General features: G+C 38.4%; 1 protein-coding gene across 2 annotated transcripts; it reads right to left on the bottom strand.

Annotated features, from left to right (window-relative positions):
• Nucleotides 1-46: 46 nt before the first annotated feature.
• Nucleotides 47-25,047, bottom strand: si:dkey-264d12.5 (trichohyalin). Of its 2 annotated transcripts, XM_036559148.1 has the most exons (22): nt 24,829-25,047; nt 22,480-22,662; nt 21,240-21,360; nt 20,074-20,279; nt 19,528-19,611; nt 18,224-18,392; nt 17,914-17,985; nt 16,460-16,575; nt 16,208-16,282; nt 16,045-16,112; nt 12,379-12,592; nt 10,586-10,708; nt 10,297-10,467; nt 8,109-8,309; nt 7,750-7,910; nt 7,475-7,607; nt 6,857-6,969; nt 5,813-5,954; nt 5,595-5,731; nt 4,889-5,006; nt 4,716-4,780; nt 47-2,387 (listed from the first exon to the last, which is right to left on the bottom strand). In XM_036559148.1, the coding sequence occupies exons 1-22, from the start codon at nt 24,841-24,843 to the stop codon at nt 2,267-2,269; spliced, it is 2,808 nt and encodes a 935-aa protein (XP_036415041.1). In that variant the 5' UTR covers nt 24,844-25,047; the 3' UTR covers nt 47-2,266. The 2 variants fall into 2 exon arrangements, with proteins under 2 accessions (XP_036415041.1, XP_036415042.1); XM_036559149.1 differs by lacking the exons at nt 22,480-22,662; nt 24,829-25,047 and adding an exon at nt 21,472-21,721.

The following is a 25,047-nucleotide window of genomic DNA, read 5'->3' as shown; positions in this document are numbered from 1 at the left end:
CATTTCACAGAAAGGTCAGTTGTCATGTCACAAACCCCCATGTGTACATATGTTTATGTTTAAAATGTCTCTGGTCTTTTCATCCATGTATTATCATGACTAAGTATTAATAATTGCCATTATATTATTTTCTATACAGTCAAGCCTTAACTATTTTATCACTAATTATCATCACATTTTATATACAAGTTTACCATACTGGTGTTTTCACTGTACTCAGTACTGTATGGCTTTTTTTAATTTCCTAGCATGAATATTCTGTAAATAAACTATAAAATACTTATGTGTTAACCCATTTATATAAAATGTCTAGTTATTACAAATATGTTTTTTTTATTTGTCTTGCATTGTGGTACTCTATAAAGTTTGCCTTGGCTGCTATATGCAAAGTCAAGACTTAGAAAGGACTTTGTATAAATAAGGAAAGAAAATAAATCAGAAAAGTCTGGATATTTTTGTGGTCTTGTGTTTTATGATGTAAAGCTCAATCTGGTGTGACAACATTCTTAGAAACTGCATTCACTGCACTATAAAATGGTGTTTTAAATAAAACTAGGTCATCGATGGTACATAATTTGTGGGCTGATGCCGGTATCTGTTATTTTTGTGTACGTATGTGTTGATACTGATACATAAACATTTTAAAGTGTAGAAATTTGGGACAAGTTCTACTGCAACAGACGCAGTCAAATAAATATAATGCAGACATTTAGCACAGCAGCCCAGCGCTGCATTAGACAGAGTACAATAAATACATCATCAAGTATCAGTTTGAAATATCAGTCAAATCTAAACATCTTTTTTAAAGCAACTATGTGATCAGATATGATTCTGATATGCATCTCTAGTATAAAAGCACACATTGGCTACGTTCACATTACCAGGCTAAAATGGCAAAATCTGATATTTTGGATTAATGAGACAGACCTGATTTTTTCAGAGCACTGTGGAGACGCAAATCTGATCTTTTTAACTCAGATCTTAGCCACTTTGGCTATGTTCAGACTGCAGGCAAATCGGATCTGCATCTGAAATCAGATCATTTTAGACGACTGTCCATTTGCAAGAGATCAGATTGGATTTGTGTGCCCAGACATCACCTATCTGCATGGGTTGCTGTGGTAACAACGGGGGTGTCAGTAACTATGTAGCTACACTGGTGATGCAGGAGAGACGGAGGTGCATCATGTCACCCTCCAAACTCTTCAAGGTTCTTTGGCATAAAAATGAATCTTTTGCTGTCTTCTTGAATCCCAGCACTTCCATAGTTCTGGATTTGACTTTGTCGTTGTTTGTTGCATTGTGAGTGACGCAAAGGACACTTTGAAATCCGATTTGAGTGGCCAGAGCGTCCAAACTGAGACGCACTGGAATCGCATTTCAAACCACCTCCACATGTGGTTTGAATTCGATTTGCAAACTTTGGGTCTCGTGTGTTTTTTTTGCTGTTCAGACCATCACAAATCAATCTGAATACAATCTGGACAAGCCAAAAATCAGATTTGGCCTGGCAGTCTGAACAAGGCCTTTTATATGTGGACCTAGATCAGATGCATATCCGATTCGTGAACCTGCGACCACTTTTTCACTTATGCGTTAACGTGGGAGCAGCAGTAAACGGTGAAAAAGCATCTGACCCTTTTCACTTTTGTCTTGCTCCAATAATGAACAGCTGAGAGCTCTTCAGGGCAGATTACCCTGCGATAAAACCTTATTCTCCTGCTTAGTTTGTTGTTCATGACGCACTGGGTTCAATCACGTCATTTCAGGACACAGCTTCGTTCACACTAATGACAGATGTGAGCCACTTCCTTACACAAATGTGAACCATCAAGATTGGATCTGGAAAAAGAGTCGGAATTGAGCAGTGAGGCCTGTCATGTGAACGTAGCCACTGGTACACAATATAAAACTGCTCAGCTTCAGCCTCGTCATAAATAAACATATAAATTCCACATAGCTTGCAAAATTCAATAAATAGCATCATTATAAAGAACAAAATATAGTAAATAATCTTACAAATCCCAATATGTACTCACAAAATAGCTTACATAAGCAGATAATCAACACTGCATACATATATATCAGCCCATCAAAGAAAAAGTGCTTTGTGCTGTGTAGATCAGTCACACGTCATCCATGCTGCTCAGAGCATCCATTAAATAAACTCATTTTACTTTTCGGCGCTGTTCAGTGTTGCACGTTCTCTTCTGAAGCTGTTTTTGTGCTGCGATGGGTGCCGAGGGGTGTGTGCAGATTCCTGTGGTCAGTTCAGATAGTCCATCTCCGAGGCACGGCTTCGGGTCAGAGCTGCAGGCTCCTCTGTTGGACTGGATTTTGTTTTCTGGATGATCGCTAGAAGGTCAAACGTTTCGAATCCCCTCTCACTGTGAACAGATAAGACAGAGCGCACATTTCCTGCGTCTTTCAGCTTCACTTTTTACCGCTTTTGTCGTTTTTGTTGTCTTTTTGATGGTTTCACTGGTTGAACATGTAAACCTCTGTACTGATAAATAAGAATGCAGGGTTTCATTCATCAAAGTGTGTGTAAGACAAGTTCTAGATCTCTGTGTAAGAATCACCAGTACACACAAGAAAGCAGGTACTTATCAATGTGTGTAAACACAGCTGTGCACCAGTGATCAATCCCACACTGCACCCCTTCAAATAGCTGTATATGGTAAACAACTTCCCTTTAATGAAGGTTTAACAGTGTAAAAGGTAACTATAGTATTCAAATTATACAAAAACAAACTACAAAAATGGAGATAAAAGGTTTTTGCTTGAAAGTTCTTGTATATAAAAATACAACTTTCCATTTTAACATTTAATTTAAACATTTAATAATTAAAAATTAACTTTAGACAAATTCAATTTAGACATGCAATGATTATGTAATAATAACTAAATTAATTTAATTCAAACTTGTTACGTTTTAATTGTTTTCCTTATGAAAAATGCATCACTGCATGTACTGCATTTAAACTCCTGAACACTGTTTCTTAAAATAAAACGGAAAAAGCCACACATGCTTGTCTGAATGTGAACAGGCTAGAAAGTAATTCCTGCAAGTAAAAACAGAATTTTGACATTTATATTTTTTTTACAACATTTCTAATTTCAGCTGGTATAAATATTTTTTTACTTGTTCACATTTGATTTCTGATATCAATAAATTGTGAATTGGAAGATAAAATTCCTAACACACTCTCAGTGCAGGACAGAAGTGGATCTGATGTGATTTTGAAATTTGGATTGATGAAAAATATTGTTTTTGTACATCATTATTTATTTTGCTTTGTTTTAAAGTATTTATTTCACTGCTTGTTTCCACCAGGCTGAACTGACAAAACATTTTTACAGAATGAGCACAATACTTACCAATCATTCTGTCAGTTATGCTAAAATGGCTGAAAATGAGAGTTTGTGTGTGTCCTAATAGGTTTACCTGCAATTACATATTTCTACCACCAGGTTTCTGCTAGTGGAAATCAGCATTATCGCTTCAGTCCGAATTTGTTGAGCGAAAACTACTCAAAAGGTGAAGATATGATATCTGCATTGAACACTAGCATATTATGGCATTTTCATTATTGTATGACAGAAAAATAAAGTTCATGAAATTAACTTTACAATGACAAGTGACAAAGTCCGCACTCAGCAGTTGTGTAGTTGTTTGGCAGCAAAATCTTCTAAGTTATTCTAAATTAACTACATTTCTTGGAAAAATTGTTTATTATGATTGTTAGTAATTACAGTATTTTTTGAAAATGTGTTTACTGTATCATATTTTTGCTGTAGCTGTTTAATAAAAGCAGTAAGCTGCTTGAGGCCATATGTTACAGTGATTTTACAAGCTTACAGCTTTGCAACTGTTTTTCTTAAAAGGTGTTCAGATTGAAAACTGCCAGCCTTCATTCATCCCTTCTGGCAAGAAATACACAAAACAGCAGAGCGTGTGTTAAAGCAGCTGGTACCGTATAGTTTTAAAGTATTGTATTTGGGTCTTTTGCCTCCTCAGGTGAACAGAGCAGTAGAAAAATACCAGCTTAGAATGATATTAGCAGCAAGTGAAAAATAAATAAATAATTAGAAAACAGTTTCAATGACAACCACCAACAATACAGGATTGTCTTGAGGTGGTTAAGAGCATTTTTGGCGTAAAGAGATTCACACTTTCCCTAAATTCACTGATAGAAAAAATCAAAGTACTGGGGGAACTGAACTGAATATGCATCTTTGATTCAGGCTGACTGCTTTGTTTGATAGGTTTCATAGGCAGAGAGGAAACTGTGAAATGTACGAATCTCCTAACTAGACTTGATTTAAGATTTTCAATTGTTCTGTTTTGTTCTTATATAAAGCTTTGGTTCTATATGACTTCCTAAAAAAATGGAAGAACACAAGCTGGGAAAATACTGAAGCATATTGAAATTTCTTATGTACCATTTATTGCTATTCCAATTAAAATTAAATTCAAAAAAAGAAAACTGCCAACCATGACCATAACCATTTTCAACCATTTCAATGACCATTTCATTATTAACTATCTTTAAATATTATGTTCTTTATGTTGTACGTCTTCCACTGGCAACCAATTTGGCAATAGCATTAAATTGCTATTAATCACACAAAATTTACCAATAATTTGACAGGCCTCAAGTCAACATCATAATTTTATCTGAGCAGTACGGCTCAGAGAACAGATGCTTTACCTGCAGTTGGCCTGCTCTGAGCCCTCAATGATACGGTTCTCAAATGAAGACAACTTCTTGAGATCCTGCACACAAGAAGAACCATGATGGGTCAGATGCTGGATGGACAAACCACACAGTCTGCTACGTTATTGAACCTCCTTCGTTTCAGTGCCATTACTTCAGATATCTACCTCAGTACTGATCAGACACTGCTTGTCCTGCAGCAGCCCCTCCAGATTTGCAATCTGCTTGGACTTTATCATGTTAAGGTCGCGCTGTCGAACACTGTCTTTCTCGAGAAAATCCACCCTGAAAAACAAACCAGTGGGAAGGTTTATCAGAGTGAATGTTACTGCAAACCAGGGGTGTAAAAATCCACCTGTGCATCTTAATGCACTGATCTGAAGATGGTGATTCATCTGTATTTGCATTCAGCATATTTTTAAAAGTAATTCTGCATTTTTCCAATTGCATGTTCTCCCCATGTCTGCGTGGGTTTCCTCCGGGTGCTCCGGTTTCCTCCCACAGTCCAAAGACATGCAGTCAGGCTGATTGGACACGCTAAATTACCCCTAGGTGTGAATGTGTGTGTGATTGTGAGTGTTTATGTTTGTCTGTCTGTCCTGCGATGGACTGCCGACCTGTCCAGGGTGTATCCTGCCTTCCGTCCAGTGACTGCTGGGATAGGCTCCAGCTCCCCCCCCACGACCCAGAAGGATAAGCAGCTTAGAAGATGTGTGTGTGTGGGTGTGTGTGTGTGTGTGTGTGTGTATCTTTCCAAATTAACTTTCTCAAATTGTGGTGAAAATTGTTCATGATACTTTGAATAATTTCCTAAAGAATCATGACAAAATCAAGCTGCTGGTCAGAGACTGTAGCCCCCTCCAGACTCTGTACCTCTGCTGAAGAGCCGTGACTGTGGCTACTGCGTGTCTTCTGCGCTCTTCCTCCTCGTTTAGCTGACACAGCAGTTGTTTCTTGCTGAGAAGCAGCACTTCATTCTCAGCTGTGACCTTCTTCACCATCTCACTCTCCCTGGTGAAAATAATGATGAGTAATGATTACATCTGTACTCAGTTTTCATGTGACCAGAATCTGAGCCACCAACAAAATACCTTCTCCGTCCTCTTGGCGAGGACGCTCAGCTCTCTCTCCTGCTCCCTGATCTTTTCATCTCTCCAGGCTGTCTCTCTCAGGTAAACCTCTTTGGCTTCACAGAGCTTCTCTTTGTGGCGACCCTTCTTGTCTTGATATTTGCTGGAAAAATTGGGACACTAGGTTACAGATTCGGGATCCATAGGGCACCTGCTTTACAGCATGTGTATGACCAAAATCACAGATCAGCCACAATATGTGGGGCAATTGTGGGCTGGAGGTGAGGGAACCAGTCTTGTGACCGGAAGGTCACCGGTTTGATCCCCTGAGCCGACAGGACATGTTTGAAGTGCCCTTGAGCAAGGCACCTAACCCCCAGTTGCTTCTCGGGTGCCGTAGATAGGGCTGCCCACCGCTTTGGGCTGGGTGTGCTCACTGCCCCCTAGTGTGTGTGTGTGTGTTCACTAGTGTGTATGCATGTGGGTGTTTCACTGCACGGATGGGTTAAATGCAGAGGTCTAAGTCCTCTGTGTGCAAACACAGTTGGCCAGTGGTTCTGATTATGTCTGGTGCCTGAAGTTTGCTTCTTCAGTTGTTGTTTGTCTTAAAAGCTGAAAATATGTCGACATTAAATAAATGACAGTTCATTTCAATCAATAAAACTCCTCATTTTGATCCGAAGAGAATTCCGTTTCAATGAAATCCAAATAAATTAGACGGAAATGTTTCAATTTCGTTCCATCAACAATTGAACTTTATGTTACGGTAACAATATCTGTGTATGCTGACTGTATTTGAATGGAAATGTGTGGCAAAATTTTATTAAGTTCATACAACAATTTATTTTACTGAGTGCAGTTAACAAGTTATGGAAGCTTACTGGTCTATTTTTGGACAGCATGTCATACATTAGCCCCAGATACCAACCATGTTTTGGCTGTTTGCGCTAAGAGGGAAATTTTGAAATTGAAATTGTGTAAATTGTGTGAACTGATTGTCTAATAAAGCCTTAAAAACATTTGAAGATTAAACACAATCTGGTTAGACTTCTAAGCTGTTTGTACCTGATCTGAGAGTGCAGGTTAAAGTGAGCGTGCTGAAGTTGGATCTGGAGATTCTCAGTCTCCTGCTGACTGCACTTCAGTTTGTCCTCCAGCTTCACTATGACCTGCCTGAACTGCATGCAAAGAACACATATAATGCTTTCTTTAGAACAAATTGTGCATCTGACAGAAAAAAAAGGTCACATTTCAGGAATTTTTCCTTGCCAAGCGTAGTTTATTATTAACCTTTTTTATTTATTTATTTTTTTAATTAGCAGAGTTGTTGAAAATGTGAAATATTTTAATAAGTCTTTAGCAACTATTTTAATTAAAAGTTTTTCAAAACTGCTACTACTGGAACCAGAGACATCTGACAAACTTTACAGGAGTGCAAAAACAAATTTCAGCCATACTTTGGCCTGTCTGTGTTTATTCATTCTTAACATTAAAACTGCATTTATATTTGAATGAAACAATGTTTTTGGTATTAGACAGATCTCATCAAGAGCTTTAATTTGACAATTTTTGCTCAAAATTTCACTTATGCCCCTCTGGTTCCAAGCCCACCATACTACTTTAAATACTATTAATACTAATAAATTGGAGATGGTGTGATGATGTCTTCTGTCAGTATCTTACCTCATTTTGCTCTTTGCGCTGTTGGTCCTGGACTCGACTCATTTCTGCCTTTGCAATGGTCAGCTGAGTGTTGGTGGTCAGCAGAGACTGCACTTGCTGCTGGAGCTCCCTTTCTCTCTCGGCCAAGTGCTCCCTGTTCCGTGTTAAAGGTAAGGCATGTAGGATATTAACCTACAGGATAAATTAATCAAACATACACTTGCTGATAATGTAGAGTCTATGTACTGTATCTTTATTTGGACAATAGTACATGATCAGCTGTTCTTCAGGTGCACCTTTGCTTTTGAGCGTTCTCAGCTTGGATCTTCAGCGTATCAAACTCCTCCAGCATGTCTCTGACTTTCTGCTCCAGCGTGGAGTTCTGTGCGTTACGATCCTCCTCCACCACACGGAGCTGCTGGGTGGCACTCTTCAGCTGCTGCTGGAGACCTTCAATCTACCACACATGGAAAGCGATATAAGTGTATTCATCAAATAAAATATACTCAGTCTGGAAATATGTTTTTCTTTAATGCATTTTAGTGTTTGGAAAAAACCCAAATGTATTTCATATTTCAAAGCAGAGACCGCTTTGCTCTGTAATAGTGGTTCACATTTTATGCTGAGAAGACAGAAGGGGGCAAATGGTCTTTACCTCCTTCTCCATGGAGCCAAACTGAACCCGGGTGGAGCTGAGTTTCTCTTGTTCTTGCTGTAAGAGGGACTTGTCTTGTTCCCACTGAGCCTGCTGCATCTGGAGCTTTAGCTGCAGGGTCTTGAGCTCGGCAGCCTGCGATGCTTCTTTGTCTTGCAGTTGTGTCACTTTGGCCTGGGCCTCCTGTAGCTCAGTAACCACCTGCAAGAGTGATTTTAAGTGTCTTTTAAAGCCAATGCGAATCAGAAATCATGCATTTTCCTGCATAAACTAACAAGGCAGAACAGGTCAACTGTTCTGATTTCAGGAGGACTTTTTAACAGTATTTGAAACTCTTAAAGGGGACCAGTCACACTGTCAAATAGCCTTAATTCCTTAACAATCTAGGTTTCTTTTATACAAAGGCTTATTAGTCAGTAACTATAATGACTACAATGCAAACTAATGGAGCTTTTCTTAGGTTATAGAAGTGTGTAATAAAACTTATGGTTTGTTAAGAGGTCAATCAGCAAACATTTAGAACAAAATCATGACAATTTGTGCTATAATTTTAAATATACAGAGCATCTTTACTCACGAACCTATAAAATGTGATTCTTACATCTCCTAGAGTTTTTTTGAACAGTTACAGTGGGAGGGGATGTGGCTAAACCAGCACTGCATCGCATGACCACACCCCTCTACTGCAGGTCTTTTCTCTTTGTAAAGATGTACCATTTCTGTGAATATAAAAAGACTTAACTCTGAGCCAGTCAGAATGTCGACTTGTGCTTTTGAAGGACATGCAGAAATGAAAAACATCTTTATCACAACACTGAGGAACTGTTAAAAAGTTGCTGCTGCTGTAAATGAGCTGAACTGCATCTGTACTGAGAAACATTTGCATGTGTTCAAAATACAGAGTGATTCAAAAAGATTCATCTGATTTCAAACTGATTTACTTCACTTGTAAATCGTTACAGAACAATGCAGTAAACTGTACATGGTTTAAATGAGCATAAAGTTTATGATTTAATTTTACAAGTGCTCAATATGAACCCACTCCAGCTGTACAGACAACATCAACACCATAGTCAAACTCATCCCATACTGGATTGAGCATGTCGGGTGTCGCTGCACTCACGGCTCTTTCATTGCGATTTCGGAGATCATCCAGTGTTGTGGAACCAGCGACGAACGCTCTGAGCTGTTGTAGGTTCACTGCCCACGAAAATCACACTGCACAGTTATGATGGATTCTCTCTCATTGAAGCGCTTTCTGCTCAGGGGTCTCCATCTCCTCGCAGACTGAAGGGAGTCATCTTCCACTGACAGTCAGAAACTCTATGACCCTCTTTCAATTGGTATGTGATTGGTTCCTCGGCGCCTCACGGCTATAAAAATATGGCGCTTTGAAATCGGACTAATCTTTTTGAATCACCCTGTACTGTAAACTAAAATGTTTCAAGAAGGATTAAAAGTCTGAACCAGCAGCAAATCCAGACTGGAACTCTTTCCGGGGACATTCAGCAGGAACAGAAAACCTGAGCTAAGGTAGGGCTCGCTTCCGATATGAACTTCGATTAAAAATTATATGTTTTTTCTGGCTTTGCTAACATTCCAGGGATGAAGAACAAAAAGACTTACAGAAACTGCAAGAGACAAATAAAGCAGCCTTCTGCTATAACAAACCAAAGACTTCACACCAATCAAGCATCTAGTCTTAAAAAACAGCTTAAACATTTATTTAGCAATTAATATTTATTCATTATGTATTTATTAGCATTTGCTGTCTTTTTTATTGTCTATGTTTCTATAATGACATACTTAACTCTATATATTTTTCAGGCTTTGCTCTTGTTCTTTTTCCTATAATTTTATGATGATATTCTTTAACTGTATGTTCTTTTGTGCCACATACTGTCTTATTTGTACTGTTTTAGTGTTTTGCAAACTGCTTTATAAACTGATAAGAACTTTGAGCAGCATGTTTATGTATGAAAGCTATGCTATTATTATTATTATTACTATTATTAAGAAGGTTGTGGATACAATTAATATACTCTAAAATGCAAAACACACTGAAATATTATTCATATTTGAAATATACTAAAATATTTGCAAGATGTATTCTATTCTACAATCCTCATATGTGAAACATGCAAATTGTATCAAACACTGTTAATACAGCACACTGGATCAATGATACCCTCAGCTTCTCCTGCTCCAGGACGCCAATGTTCCTCTGAAGGTGGCCACTCGTCTCAGTCTGAGTGAGCAGCTCCTTCTTGGTGTTTTCGAGGAGTCCCTGGACCCTCTGCAGTTCCTCATCCAGCTGCCTGCACTGTGACTGAGCTTGCTGCAGCAGAGGCTCCTTTGACTGTGTTCAGAAACCACACAAATGAACTGATGCTTCATTGAAGGACATGCATTTTCATTTCACATGCACTTGTGATCTGTTGCCATGTGCCAAAATGAAATGTTAAGAGGGTGTTCACCTGTGAGAGGACCTTGGCCCGGTCAGCCTGAGCCTGCAGAGCCATGTGCTGCTGTCTGGCTTGCTCACACTGCTTATGGAGAGCAGACTTTAACTGGCCCAGTTCAGCGTTCAGAGACGCCAGCTAAGATCAACAGACGGAGCCAGTGAATTAATCTACAGACAAACTCTGCCACAGCTTATTATCAGCTTGTTACTTCAAATCCAGGTGCTTCCACACTCCCATCCTTTCGCTGAGCATTGACAACACCTACGTAAAGGGCTTAAAGGGAAATAGAAGAGTCTGATGTATGTAAACAGTTCCATGTCAGAAACTTCCTACTTTCAGTTCACTGTTTTTGTGATGTCATGAAAACCAATACACTGACATCCACTTAGTCAGCCTACAGCACTTTAGCCCTGCCCGTTCACACTGAGGTTATAAGCAGTGTTTCAGCCCAGACTGCTTTTTGAATGAGACACAATAGAGTACAACCAACCACAACAGAGATCATTTACATGTACAAGTCTTAAAGGCACAACAACAAACGGACAGAAATAGACAAATTGGAATAGAAATCTGCCAAAATTCTGCCAATTAGGCTACGTTTACACAGCAGGTCAAAGTGGCCCAAATCCAATATTTTTCTTCATATGTGACACAGATGTGTGTCTGTGTGTCAGTGTGAATGGCAAAAAACACACTGAATCTGACATTTTCAATCCCGATTTGAGACGCTTTCATGTATGGTACTCAAATCCGATCCATATCCGATCTGTGGCAACGTAACTCAGTCTAAACAGCCAGATTGGAATTCATGCCACTTTTATGTCAATCTAACTCGTCATTCGTCATCATTTCACGCTGCTGACATAAACATTAGACTGATGTTTCCGTACCAAAAAATTTAACGGGACTTATCGCAACCGCTCTGCGTTCAAAGAGGTTTCGAGAGAAATGGCCGAACGCTGCTGGAGAGCGAGGCTGCAGCATGAAAGAACAGTTAAAAGTCTGAAAGCAAAGTTTTAAGAATTCGAGGACGCGAACCAAAGAAGTGACCGTGGCTGAATAACTTTTTTTTTTTTTACAGCAAGCTTGAACACATTCTGGGTGATGAGCCCAGCTGTCAGCAAACAGAACTTCATACTGTGATGCTGGCGAAGATAAAACAAACTGTTCGTTCATAGTCATGATTGTTTACCTCTGGATGAGCTGCTTGAAGCAGCGTGACGCAATGTTCTTTTGCGCATGCGGGTCAGTTCAGGAGCTGATCTGTTCAAACTGATGTCGCATACAGATCACATTTAAAAGATATTGTGAACAGCCAAACAAAAAAAAATAAAATTTGGTGAGAAAATCAGTTTTAGGCCACTTTTACCTGCTGTGTAAACGTAGCCTTAGAGTGTAAAGAAACTGTAATCAGCCACAATATTCAAAATTCTAGGTCTGTCACAATAATTACATAATCGCAATTATTTAAGCTGACCGCAATTACTTTCCACACTTGTAAGCTTTTACAGTCTTAAGTTTACAATACAGCAAACAGAATTTAAGGCTTCTAAGAAAACAAGTTCTAACTTGTGCCTGGAGCGATCATGACAGGCCTGCTGAGCATGATTTAAGGCAAGCGTGTGATGATTTAGGTGTGCAGTTTGGACGGTGCTAATTCTGTTCCGTTACTTGTTAAGCCACTTCAGCCTCATGTCTGCAGTGAAAATTTCAGACAACAAACATCTCTTGGCTGATGGACCATTTGGTGTAAGGGACAAACTTTATACATTTAATTTTCACTAAACTATTTTTTTGATCCTCACCTTCTCCTGAAGCTGCTGGACTCTGGTCTTGTGCTCTTCCTCCTTCTGTTCACACAAAGCTCGGAGTTCCACATTCAGCTGTTCTGCCGCCACCCGCCTCTTACTGTGGTCATTACACTCCTCCACTGTCTTCTTCTGCAGCATCCTTTCCTCCTCAAGCTCAGTCTGGAGCTTCAAAACAGCCTGTTTTTGATCCTCCAGCTCTGTACAGCATCTGCAAAATCAGCCCCACACCAGCTGTTAGTATCTACCTACCACTTGATAATTAGCCAGAAGAAAGTGTCTCATAGTTACAGCTGCATGCAAAAGTTTGAGATGACTTTCTGTTGATTTTCTAGGTTAAAGTAATTTAATGCTTCCTCTACAGAGTGGCTTTTTCTGCATAGTGCATAATTTCTATTTATTGGCACCTAAAACATTTTTCAGCAATGTTTATTTATTATGTATTTATTAGCATTTACTATCTATTTCTATAATGACATACATACACACATCATCTAAACCGCTTATCCTTCTGGGTCACGGTGGGGTGCTGGAGCCTATCCCAGCTGTCATTGGGCAGAAGGCAGGATACACCCTGGACAGGTTGCCAGTCCATCTCAGGGCAGACAGACATACACATTCACACCTAGGGGCAATTTAGCATCTCCAATTAGCTTAACTTCATGTTTTGGACTGTGGGAGGAAACCGGAGTACCCAGAGGAAACCCACGCAGACACGGGGAGAACATACAAACTCCACACAGAAACGACCCTGGTCACCCGGCCGGGAATCGAACCCAGGCCATTCTCGCTGTGAGGCAACAGCGCTACCCACTGTGCCACCGTGCTGCCCTATAATGATATACTTAACTCTATATATTTTTATTTGACGAACTGTTTTGCTTTTATTCTTTTTTTCTACTGTAAGGCTTTGCTGTTGTTTTCTTTCTCCTTTAATTTTATGATGGTATTCTTTAAATGTATGTTCTTTTTCCCACACACTGTCTTATTTATACTGTTTGTGTTTTGCAACTGTTTCACAAACACTGTGAAGAACTACTGAGCTGCATAATATGTATGAAAGCTACACCATATTATTATAATTATTAAAAAGGTTGTAATTACAATTAATATATTTTAAAAATCTTAAATACACTGAAATATTATTAATATTTGGAATATACTAAAACAAATTAGTTTACTAAAACAAAAAAAAATGTGCAAGACATATTCTATTGTACATTCCTCAAATGTGAAACATGCATTTTGCATCAATAAACACTGTTAATACAGCACATTGGGTCAATGATACCCACAGCTTCTCCTGCTCCAGGACAAAAGTTTTTCTAGTTTTTCTAAGTGAAAATAAGTTAATGCTTCCTCTACAGAGTGGCATTTTTCTGCAACTGCAAATTTTAGTGCATAATTTCTATTTATTTGCTGATTTTAATATATTGGAAAACACAGAAATACAAAATTTGCCATAACTCTTGCACAGGCTAGATTTTATGTTTTCTTTTTTCCCCCTAATGTGTTAAATTCAGCAAATAAACAGTTATTGTGCATTAAATCTGCAGAGGTTGTGCAGAAGTGTGTTCTCTGTAGAGGAACTTATTTTCATACAGAAAATCAATAAAGCATGTAATCTGAATCAGGGGTGCACAAACTTACATACAACTATATTAGGACTGTCAATCTTGGACTGATTTAATGTGACTCTGATTCTTTGATTCTTTGAGGAACGATTAATGCATCATGAAATCTCAAACTGAACTATGATTCAATTGGAATATTTTGATACGATTCTCCAACTATTTTTAGAAACATACTGAACAAATTTGTGCACAAATGTGCATGGAGGCTCCACCTACACAGTAGTGGAATACGAGTAACAGACAACAATAACAACAAACCATCCTTTTTGGGGGAGTTTTGAAAATAACTCAAAATTATTTTTATTTTAGCCAAAAACTGAGCACATTCATCACTGAATGCTAAACTAAACTGGAACTAACGATTTCTTACATAATCAGTTAATCTATTATTTTCTCGACTAATCTAACAATTCTGTTCCTGTTTCAGATAGAAATAAGATTGATTTTGGAAATTCACCATCTGAATTAGTATTTGCTTTTATTTACATTAAATGTATTCATCGGTTAAAGTTGTTGCTGAATCAAAACCCTGATTGAAATGAAGAAAAAGAATCTTTCATTATTAACTAGAGTCTATATATGTTTATCATTTATCATTTACTGGCTACTTTTATTTCTCAAATTATCATCTGTCCTGTTTTTTTTTTTCTAAAACACATTTACTTATTTATCTATTTCCAATTTGGTCACTATTTATATGATTCTGAGTGGGGCATGTCTGCCTAGGCAACATCTGATATCACTACATAAAGGTCTCTGCATTAAATATTCCTGTGTTTATGACTGGCATGACCAACACTTTACGCTTTATGACTGTAGGTTTCATAGATTTTAACCGTTAATGCATGCAACTTCATCATCTCCAGAGCAACGCTAGAACAGATTTGACATCGTTCTGTCTCCCCGGAACGACTGGATGCCGTTAGAGGATGTTTAGATGATGTCTTTTTCAACTCTACTGAGAGCTTCTTTTCACTGCCATCTATGAGGGGAGCAGTGTTCTTTCTTGGAGGCTATACTGCTGGTGATAAACGGTGAGGTGCTCAATATAGTTATTAAACAAAAGATGAATGTGTTTGAAATACAATCTAGTGGAAAGTTTAACAGTTATACATCCATTGGAGAGTTAAGTCCATGGGAGAAGGCAAAACAATGGAAACTTCAGATGAAAATAGGGACTGGTTTTTCCATTACTTTGGCTACAGCTGTGGTCTTTTAACATTATTTTTAGCCTTTACAGCACTGTATTTCCTCAGAAATGCACATTTAGTTTGTTAGTGTAATATGAATATGAATGCTGATGATGAACTGTTTTGTACTGTTTATGAGATGCTATTAAAGAGATGCAAAACATTTCTGAGTTTTGCAGTATAAACCCTTATTACTTTGCTATGTCATTGTTATGACATGACCTCTTGATGTGGATTTATGTCCAGGCTGTCTACTATTTTTCAAACCAGGGTGACAAAATGCAATTCTCGCAGAGTGTCTTACGAGCTGAAGGCTGCACTGAAAAGGGTGTACATCATAGTGTACATCAACCCCTTAAATTCAGTAACTACGGGGACTTCAATGCAAACTGGTTCAGTTATTCTTCAGTTTTAGAAGTGTTTAATAAAACTTTGGGCCTGCTGGTGGGCCCTGGCCATTTAAGGGGTTGAGCTAGTTCAGAATAGTTCACCCACTAAAAATATTCATTTAACTTGGGTCCTGTGGTCAGAAACTGACTAATGATGAAGAGCTGGAGAATAAAATACAAGAATTTATAGAATTTATATCAGCATTTAGAACATGCTGAAAAGACATGTACTGCATATACATCATAGCATACTTATTCATATTTTTAGACACTAATGCATGTCATATTTGAGTCTGTGTGCAATGTTGTCCAGTAAAAATTGTATTGTTTTTATTTGTTAAGGTCTTCAAAAAAATTAAAAAGCACTGTATTTGTTTTTCAGCTCTGTTATTGCAACTGGCCAAAGTGTTAAATATGCACAGTGCAGGAAAATTCAGTTAGAGGTGGAACCTTTTATGGACGTCCTTTTCTTTCCTCTTCTTGCTTTTGGACAGAGAGCCAGTGCTGGCCACACGACTCTAACAAAATGAAACAGCATTAATAAATGTCATCAAACAGGACATTAATAGCCAAAGTTTACATGGCTATGAGGACAGTCGTAGGCATTTTTTACCTTTGTTAGTTTCTGGAAGAAAGCCTGGACATCTTCATCATCCTCACTGTCCAAGTCCTCAATTTTGAAGTCAATCTGATGATTCAAAGATAGTCAAACACTTTCTGTTGTGATGAATGTTAGAATACTGGTAGTATATTATATTTATTATATGACAATTTAGAAATCATAGGATTTGTTTTCATGTAACTTTTCCCTGTATAAACTCTATTCTATTAATCCCATACATTTTTCAGTAATATAGCTTCATACCAGCTCAAGGAGTTGGAAGCGTTCTGTTTGCATTCTGTGCACACTGTCCCTCAGCTGACGGACCTCCGCGTCCAGCGCCTCATTCATCTCTTTAGCCCTGCGAAGCTCAGCCACATCTGAAACAGGACATTTTGCACATTCTCAGAAATCAAAAACATCTGATGCTCATTATTTGCTACTTTGTGATGTTTCCTTTAAAGGAAGGTTGTACATTTCAGACCCGCTGTAATAATTTTCTAAAAATAACCTGAACAAAAATACAGTATCTGACAGTAACATGCTTATTAAAGGGGAATTCTACCATTTTTTAAATCTTCTATATAATTCAATTGTTGAGCTGTAAACAAAGTCACTCAGGTTTGATGTGAAGTGGCTCACTGTGGAGAAACATACCGTCTCAGATTTCTTTTACAGAGGTGGTGATAAGAACCAGGAGTTGAAATGTTAAAAAATAAAGAATATGTTATCTGTATGTCAGATTTGAGCTTCAAATGTCTGTTTTAATCTATGCTCTTAAAAATGATGGTTCTTCAAGGGTTATTTAGTAAAGGGTTTTATATAGAACCCTTTAATCATGCAAGGGGTTCTTTGAGAGTTCATGGTTCTATACAGAACCATTTTCTTTACTAAAGAACCCTTGAAGAACCATCATTTTAAGTGTGAGACAGCTGCTGTAAAATGTGGCTATAATCTACTGTTCACTTGATGCTAATATAACATTGAAATCCCCATTATCGGGTTAGCAGTAATTAAAAAGTTACTGAGAAAAGGAAATAAACAACAAAGCAGAAACATCCCTGAATGTGTTTTGGATTATCTGGATTGTGAGAAACAGAAAATGTAACCAGTGTCTAAGACTGAACTTTGGATGTGTGGAAAAATATCCCTGCAAATGTCTGTGAAGCTGAAAGCAAAGCTCTGAAAAGAACTAAAACTATAATAAAGGCAAAGCGTGGACACAATAAATGCTGAAAAAGATGTTTATATTTAGCGATTGAGGCTCCGGTGCAAATTTCTGTTAAATGTATGTTGTCAGCTTTTTTTTCTGTTGCTGAAAAATGAATAACTTGTACTGACCTGAAATGAAGTTAATGAAGGGTTGTTTATGACACTGCATCTTATTAAAGTCATTAACATACAACAAAAGCAACAGTGAACAACTAATTAACAGGGGTCCAAGCACTGAATTTTTTATTAAACCAAACCAAGTGTGCTGATTTAGGAGTTTGCAAAAAATGATAAACTGCTCAAAGTACTGTTTTTGAGAAAGAAAGGCTTTTCTCATTGAACAGAATAGAATATGATTGAATATCCTGTGGACTATTTTGGAAAAAAAACCCACTTTGGTTAAACTGGCTGTAAAATATTTTCTGAAACTTAATAAAACACTGCTTGCTTTCATACTTTTGGCCTGTAGCATTTATAAAGAAAAGAAACATATGGGAGTATATTACCACAGCGTTTGAGCTTCTCCACCTCCTGCCTGAGTTGCTCCACTTCTAGCTGAGCTTCCTGCAGCTCTGGCTCTGAGAGGAAAACACACTTTTAAAGAGACATTCCTGCATTAGGCACAAACAGAAGTGGGTCAGTTGGTCCTGAATAGCTGGTGTCCTGTTGGTAATTTCTTTGGTAATTTCTCTTTCCCACAAACACCTAATTCACCTCATCAGTGAGTAACTAGAAGAAAAGTCGCCTGTTATTCAGTTCAGCGCTCCAGGACCAGAACTGGACACCCCTACACTAGTCCGACTCTCAGGCTCTCACCGTAGGCCCTCTGAGTGAGGCGAGCTGACTCCAGCTCATCCGTGAGCCGGCGGATCTCCCTGTGGGCCATGTCCAGCCTGCTGGAGGCCTCGTCCAGATCCCTCTCCAACAACCAGCGCTCGCGCTCTTTTAATGCATTCTCCCCACTGCCACTGCCCTCATTAACCACCTAACACAAAGAGCATATTGAGAGTCATTTCGTTTTGGACAATGCTAAGGCTGTCCGAATACCATTAAGAAGTTTCCTTCTTCTTCATGTCTTCTCAAGCTGATATGTAAGCTATGTCTGGTGTCATATTACTCAAGCCTAAGGGCTAGAATTGAGACTCAAAGTGATGCTTCAGCCAAAAATCAAATTTATTTTAAAGAATAAATCAAATTTACCAAATTTTCCCCGCCCCCCAAGTGTAGTCAATCAGCTAACACATGTTTGGTGTCCAGAGTTTTTTTTTAGCCTTGGTACTGGAGCTACGATGCTAAGCAAGAGAAACTTACAGTATAAAGTGACATATATATATATATATATATATATATATATATATATATATATATATATATATATATATATATATGACCGTTGTCAGAATCTCCATTTTTGAAGTTTTTCAGTTTTTGACATAATTTGAAAATACCCACTGCCCTTTGCATTGTATGTAAATTTCATGATGAATGGACCAAAAGAATTCTGGTTCCCTTGATTTAGATTATATATATATATATATATATATATATATATATATATATATATATATATATATATATATATATATATATGCAAAATGACTCATTTTTGGCTAAGTAACCTCAAATAGACTTGCTTATGTGGTGTCAGACACCGGTAAATAATAAAGTACAGTACAGTATTGTGGAGGCTGACACTGCATTTGTCCATTTTACAGATAACAGTATCAAACAGTGTCAGAAACCACACAAGCAAGTCTTTTTAAAATTACATAGTGCAGTTTGTCACAAATGTGTGATGGTTCAGGCAAACTGCTAACTGTTCGGACATATACGCTTCCATTACTTATTAGCTACATTAGCCACATCTAAAAGGGATAGAAGTTCAGACACTAAACATATCTTGGATGACCAAATACATTTGGGGTAAGAGGAAAATGTCATTCATTTTGGCTGAACAATGGCTTTAATAAAGAGAGAAAATGCAGGACAGGTCGACTGAATTTAAGTGCATGCAATGCGTTTTATGGTTTGCTGTGATTTTAAATAAAGCAAGACTGGCAAATAACAGATTCCTCCTCTGTGAAATGCATCATCAAAAGCCTCATTAAAAACTGACTTACAGGAGTAAATATCTGCCTGGTTTGTGCAGCCTTCCTGATCCCTAAGAGCCTCTTCCAAGGGCTCTGTCCTCGCAGCGACTCCACCTGAGGGAACAACTTTTATGAGTTCAAGGAGCCAAACTGTGTTTTAAAGCAAAGGTTTGGCTAAAAATCTCATTTACATAATTTTCCCCCTTTACTTCAAATGTAGTCGATCAGTCAAGACGTTTGGTGCATTTTTTTTGTTTATTTTTTAGTTTTGCACTGGAGCTAAGAGGCTAATGTAGCTAATGCAGTCCGCACAAAGCATGTCTGGTGCTTCTATTACTAATTAAGCTTCTATTTCTTGTTAGCTACATTAGCCTCGTAGCTCCAGCGCAAAACTAAAGAAGCAAAATTCAGACACCAAACGTGTCTCGACTGACTGACTGACTAGAATGGGAAACTGGGTAATTGTGATTTTCTTGCAAACCATTAATTTAATGTCACCGAGTTCTAAAACGCAAAACCCATTAAATGAAGCACAGCAGGTCGATAAACAAAGCCATCCTTGCTTGATCCTCTTACTTTGTCTGGGTTCTCCTCAGAACTCTGTGGTGAGGTGTTTTGAGCACACTTTTGCAGGGCATTGGTGTCCACAGCCTCTTGACGTTTCTCCAGGAGAGAAGCTCTCTCTGCCAGTAGGTAAGCCACCTGCTCGCTGAGGCTGCTGGGAATGACCTCGGCCAGGCCCTCCTGCAGCAACATCTCCGCTATCTCGCTCTTCTGAGCTTCTGCATACACACAGAAAGAGCTAATGAGAAGATGAAGTCAGGAATTTTTACATTTTTATAACATTTCTGGTTTAGATGACTTGTCAAAAGTTTGGGGAACTGGGCAGAATGCTTTCTTTGTTGGTTTGCAATAACATATTAAACAGAAAGCTGTCTAGATCTTTACCTCCTCAATGAATCTGCAATAATTAACTGATGAAAATGCTTATTTTACATTCTCCAACTGATCTCTCTTAACGTAAGAAAGAGCCTGACGCACACATCCACTTTTACACATTTAAAACACTATGGGCTAGTTTCCTGGACAAGAGTTAAACCGGGTCATGGACTACCGTTTCTTTTCAATGGAAATTCACCATTCAAAAATTCTGCGTAGTCCAGCACTGGGTTTAATCCCTGTCTGGGAACCAGCACAGACTGTTTTATTGTTTTTAATGAAGTCTTTTTAAATGTTTAGAGTATTTCAGTGTTTTGGAATCTCTGAAAGGCTATACATGTTTATTTTTGTACAGTTAATCCACTTTTATTATTTGGTCCCATGAAAAACAAAACAATTGTTAGATTCCTTGATTATTAATACAATAACTTGATTAATAATATAATAATACAGGGAGATTCACTCAAAAGAGGTCCCTGAACGTATTGGCAAGCACTAGAGAGATTAAACGTCATGACGGCTGTCTGGTGCCTACTTCAGCGCTTCGACACAGGGGCATCACGGCTTGTTCGAAGCTCCATATACTGAGGAGCACTTTGCATATTGTTTGGTTCAGATTGCTTCATCCTAGCGAGAGTTATTACAGAATATCCGGGGCCTCTTTGGAGTGAATCACCCTGTATAACAGCCTAATATATATATTTTTTTCACAAATGAAAATGAAACATATTCAGAAAGTTTAAAAACAAGACAACGTGTGCCCACACTTTGGATAAGCAATGTAAAATATACGGGAGGTGAACCTTGCTGGAGAGTGATGTCATCAAGTTTGGTGCGGAGCATTTCATTATCCTGCTCCAGCTCTAGAGCCATTGAGTCCCGTGTTTTTGAGAGACTCCGGATGTTCTCCACGTACTGCTGAACCTGTAAGGGAACACACACACACACACATTCACTCATACACACAATCCTGGTAACCTAACCCATTTGGACAGAAATTCTAGAAATTTTAGGTAAATGGGCTGGTTGTATTACCCCACTATCGCCTAGACTGTGTTTGTTGGGGGATACGACTGAATCACCAAACGTCTCAGGTAACAAGTTCTCTCTCATCATAGTAGGCATTATCACAGCTGCTAGAATAATCCTAAGACATTGGAAGAGTATAAATGTGCTTAAGTCAAAAGACCGGATGACATTAATGACAAACAGCAGCATATGAGTGCATGTTAGCCATGTAAGTCATTCGGGTGGCGGGGAGGAAATTTCTGACACTTGAAACTATACAGCTTATCAGCTAAAGCAGGGATGGAAAAGTACAGCGGCTTTTATCTGTAACTCTCAATGATACAATCCCACATCATTCTTGTTTGTTGTGACTTCAGAAGGATGTGAACTGAGGAGCTGTACATTTTTTTCTCCCCTTCTTTTTTTGTTAGCTTGAAAAGACAGAAAAATAATAAATATTTGAATTACAAAAAAAAAAAGAATTTTGTTATTTGTTATTCATATGTCTCTAACAGAGTGATATTAATTACATTTAAAACATCAATTTCCCCTTTTTTACCACTTTTTTTTGGATTAACTACCCCAACACTGTACATTAATAGAAGTTATCAAATAATTTAGTGTGTAATAAAACTTTAGGTCTGCCAACGAGCCCTGAGCATTTAAAGGGTTAAAGAATAGGGTAAATACACTTCCAGGACAGAATGTCTTTGGTCAACTACAGAGTTCTCATAAAAACTGTCTGTGCTGAATAAAGTGAACTATTTTTCCACTTTATGGTAAATTGGAGGTTGTGGAAACTGGCCTTTGACCAGTGTTTCATCATATCATGCAACAGTCCCTAAGTTCCTAATACTGATCTTACCCCTACCCTGCATATTTCCATTTTTTTCCCTACTCGAAAGCACTCACTCCAGCACAGTAAAGGCTTAATAATTAGCTAACTAGATGGATAAAATGCATTGCTCCTGGACCAGGACTGGGGACCACTGATATAATGGGTAAAGTTAAGATTTGCTGGGGAGCATCACTCACAGTCTTGATCTCTGCAGCACGTTCGGCCCGTAGCTCCTGTATCTCCTGAGTGAGAGTCCTTACAGTGTTTTCTTTTTCCTGATAGAGTCGCCACAGCACGGCCAGGCGGTCAAAACTGGAAGCTTCCGCACCTAAACCTTCCCGCTGCAGGCACTGCTGCATCTCAGCCAACATCACCGCCACCTGGAGAAGTTCACCTGAAGATTAATTCACTATTTCTTTCCTCTAATGGCTAAAAGTGGTTTTAAATAATGGTCTTTGCTTTAAGCAGTGTTAAAGCAGGCTAACACACATAGTATTTCCAAAGCATCCAAAACCCCTTCTAATGAATGATTTGGGATATTTAGAAGCAGTGGAACTGTGTTCTCTGGAATAATGGTGCACCATCCAATACCTTCGGGAGGAGTTAGAATACCTGACCTCACTAATAATATTGTGGCTCAATGCAATCAAATCCTCGCAGCAACGTTCTAACATCTAGTGTAAAGTATTCCCAGAAGAGAGGAGGCTGTTACTGCTGCCAATGTGGATAAACTCCCTATCAACACTCTTGTTTTTAAAATAAATAAAAATTTTAAAAGTAAAAAAAAAAGATTTTGATATGAGGAAATTCTACTTAACAAAACTCTTTAATGTTCATAAGGGTGCCAAAAGGGTGCCTTCTTTACAAAAGGGTATTTCAGGCTCCTGAAAGGCCATTTAGGGGTTTGTGGAGGCCCCCTGGGGTTCTTATGTGCTCCTAAAGACCCCCTGAAGGGCTCGTCCAGAAGTGCTAAAGGCTTCTTAAGGTTTGTTTTAGAGTTTCAGTCACTCTTTCCATTAAAAACATCTTAAAAATATCTTAAAAAAGGGCCAACAACAGCTACGCTATCCAAACATCCACTGAGGTCCTTATAAAGTCTCACCTACTGGCAGCAACAGATATTGAGTGGTTCTTTATCTTTATTTGATAACGTACAGTGGAAAAAAGTACGGAAAATCCCGAATAATTTAAGGTATTTCACAGAATGTATCCAGTGAAATGTTTTGGGAATGTTTAATTTAAATATAGAAACTATAAGATGTCTGTATGTTTGTGGATTAGAGAAAGAAATGATTGTTCATTTGTTTTATCACTGCATTTACAGAAAAAAACGTTTTGGATAGATATATAAAACTTTTCTGGGAAAAAGCTGGAAGTATCATATGGATTGATGTATTTGATGTTTTATTTTGTTTCAGATGGGATGAAAACTGTATACCACACAATTGTTTCTCATATTAGGCAAGTTTCATATTCTCACACATATGGTCTCTCTCCAAACCTAATTTCATGCACTTTTTTGGAAGATTTCAAGTGTCATTTTCATATAATATTAAATAAAAGGAAACACTAAGGACAATCAATGCAATCAAAGAATTTAATGTAACGTGTTTGTTTTGTTTTTTCTTATATGTACATGTCTGTGTGGAAATGGATGTATGTATATTTTTGTTTTTTAACTTCTACCTCTTGTTACTTTCTGGTGGTATAATAATAGTGGATGAGGACCCAAGTGAGAGGGACAAGGCAGAAAAGCCTCCACACTTTCTGCCAAGTTAGCTCTCTCTTGTTTCTCCAACGCCTCCTCTAACCTCACTCTTTCCTCCAAAGTCTACTCTCACCTCACTCTTTTTCTCCAAAGTCTACTCTCACCTCACTCTTTTTCTCCAAAGTCTACTCAGAACCCACTCTTTCCTCAGAAAGTCTACTCTCACCTCACTCTTTTTCTCCAAAGTCTACTCAGAACCCACTCTTTCCTCCAAAGTCTACTCTGAACCCACTCTTTCCTCCAGAGTCTACTCACCTCACTCTTTCCTCCAAAGTCTACTCTAACCTCACTCTTTCCTCCAAAGTCTACTCACCTCACTCTTTTTCTCCAAAGTCTACTCTGAACCCACTCTTTCCTCCAGAGTCTACTCTCACCTCACTCTTTCCTCAGAAAGTCTACTCTAACCTCACTCTTTCCTCAGAAAGTCTACTCTCACCTCACTCTTTTTTCCATTGTCTGCTCAAACCGCACTCTTTCCACGAGTTTGTATTTTGCTTGTTTCGAATTTTCCGTTCCACCTTAAATGGAGCAGCAGTTAAAATCTTTACAGACGCCAGAACGTAACCGCCGCACCATTTAAGGTGGAACGGAAAATTCGAAGAAAAAGCTGACGAACAAGCAGCCAACTTAAGCTCTTTTCTCAACGCATCTCGACCAAAAACTGCAGAGCGACTGTTAAGCAAACAGGACTGGAGTTTAGCTTGACTTATTAGCATTTATCATAGCAGCCGATTTGGTCATGTTTAAGTGTCAGTGTTAAAGTAAGACGTTTAGTTACCTCTCCTTGTTCCATTTTCACTCTGCAGTCAGACCCGTTTAACCCAGCACGGTACCGTTCTTCCAAACTTGCTCCATGCTGGTAGTTTTGTACTACATTACTGCTCCGTTGCGGTTCTAGCTAACAGCACCGTCAGGCTAAACCGCGTCTGGACTCGGTGAGGAAAGTAAGGCAGTCAGGCCACTCTGTGTGTGTTTGCCATCATCTCTCCGCACTGCA

This window comes from Colossoma macropomum, unplaced genomic scaffold (genome assembly GCF_904425465.1).
Source record: "Colossoma macropomum unplaced genomic scaffold, Colossoma_macropomum, whole genome shotgun sequence".
NCBI lineage: Eukaryota > Metazoa > Chordata > Actinopteri > Characiformes > Serrasalmidae > Colossoma > Colossoma macropomum.
Note: the sequence above shows the minus strand (reverse complement) of the source record. Positions and strands in the feature narration are given on the sequence as shown.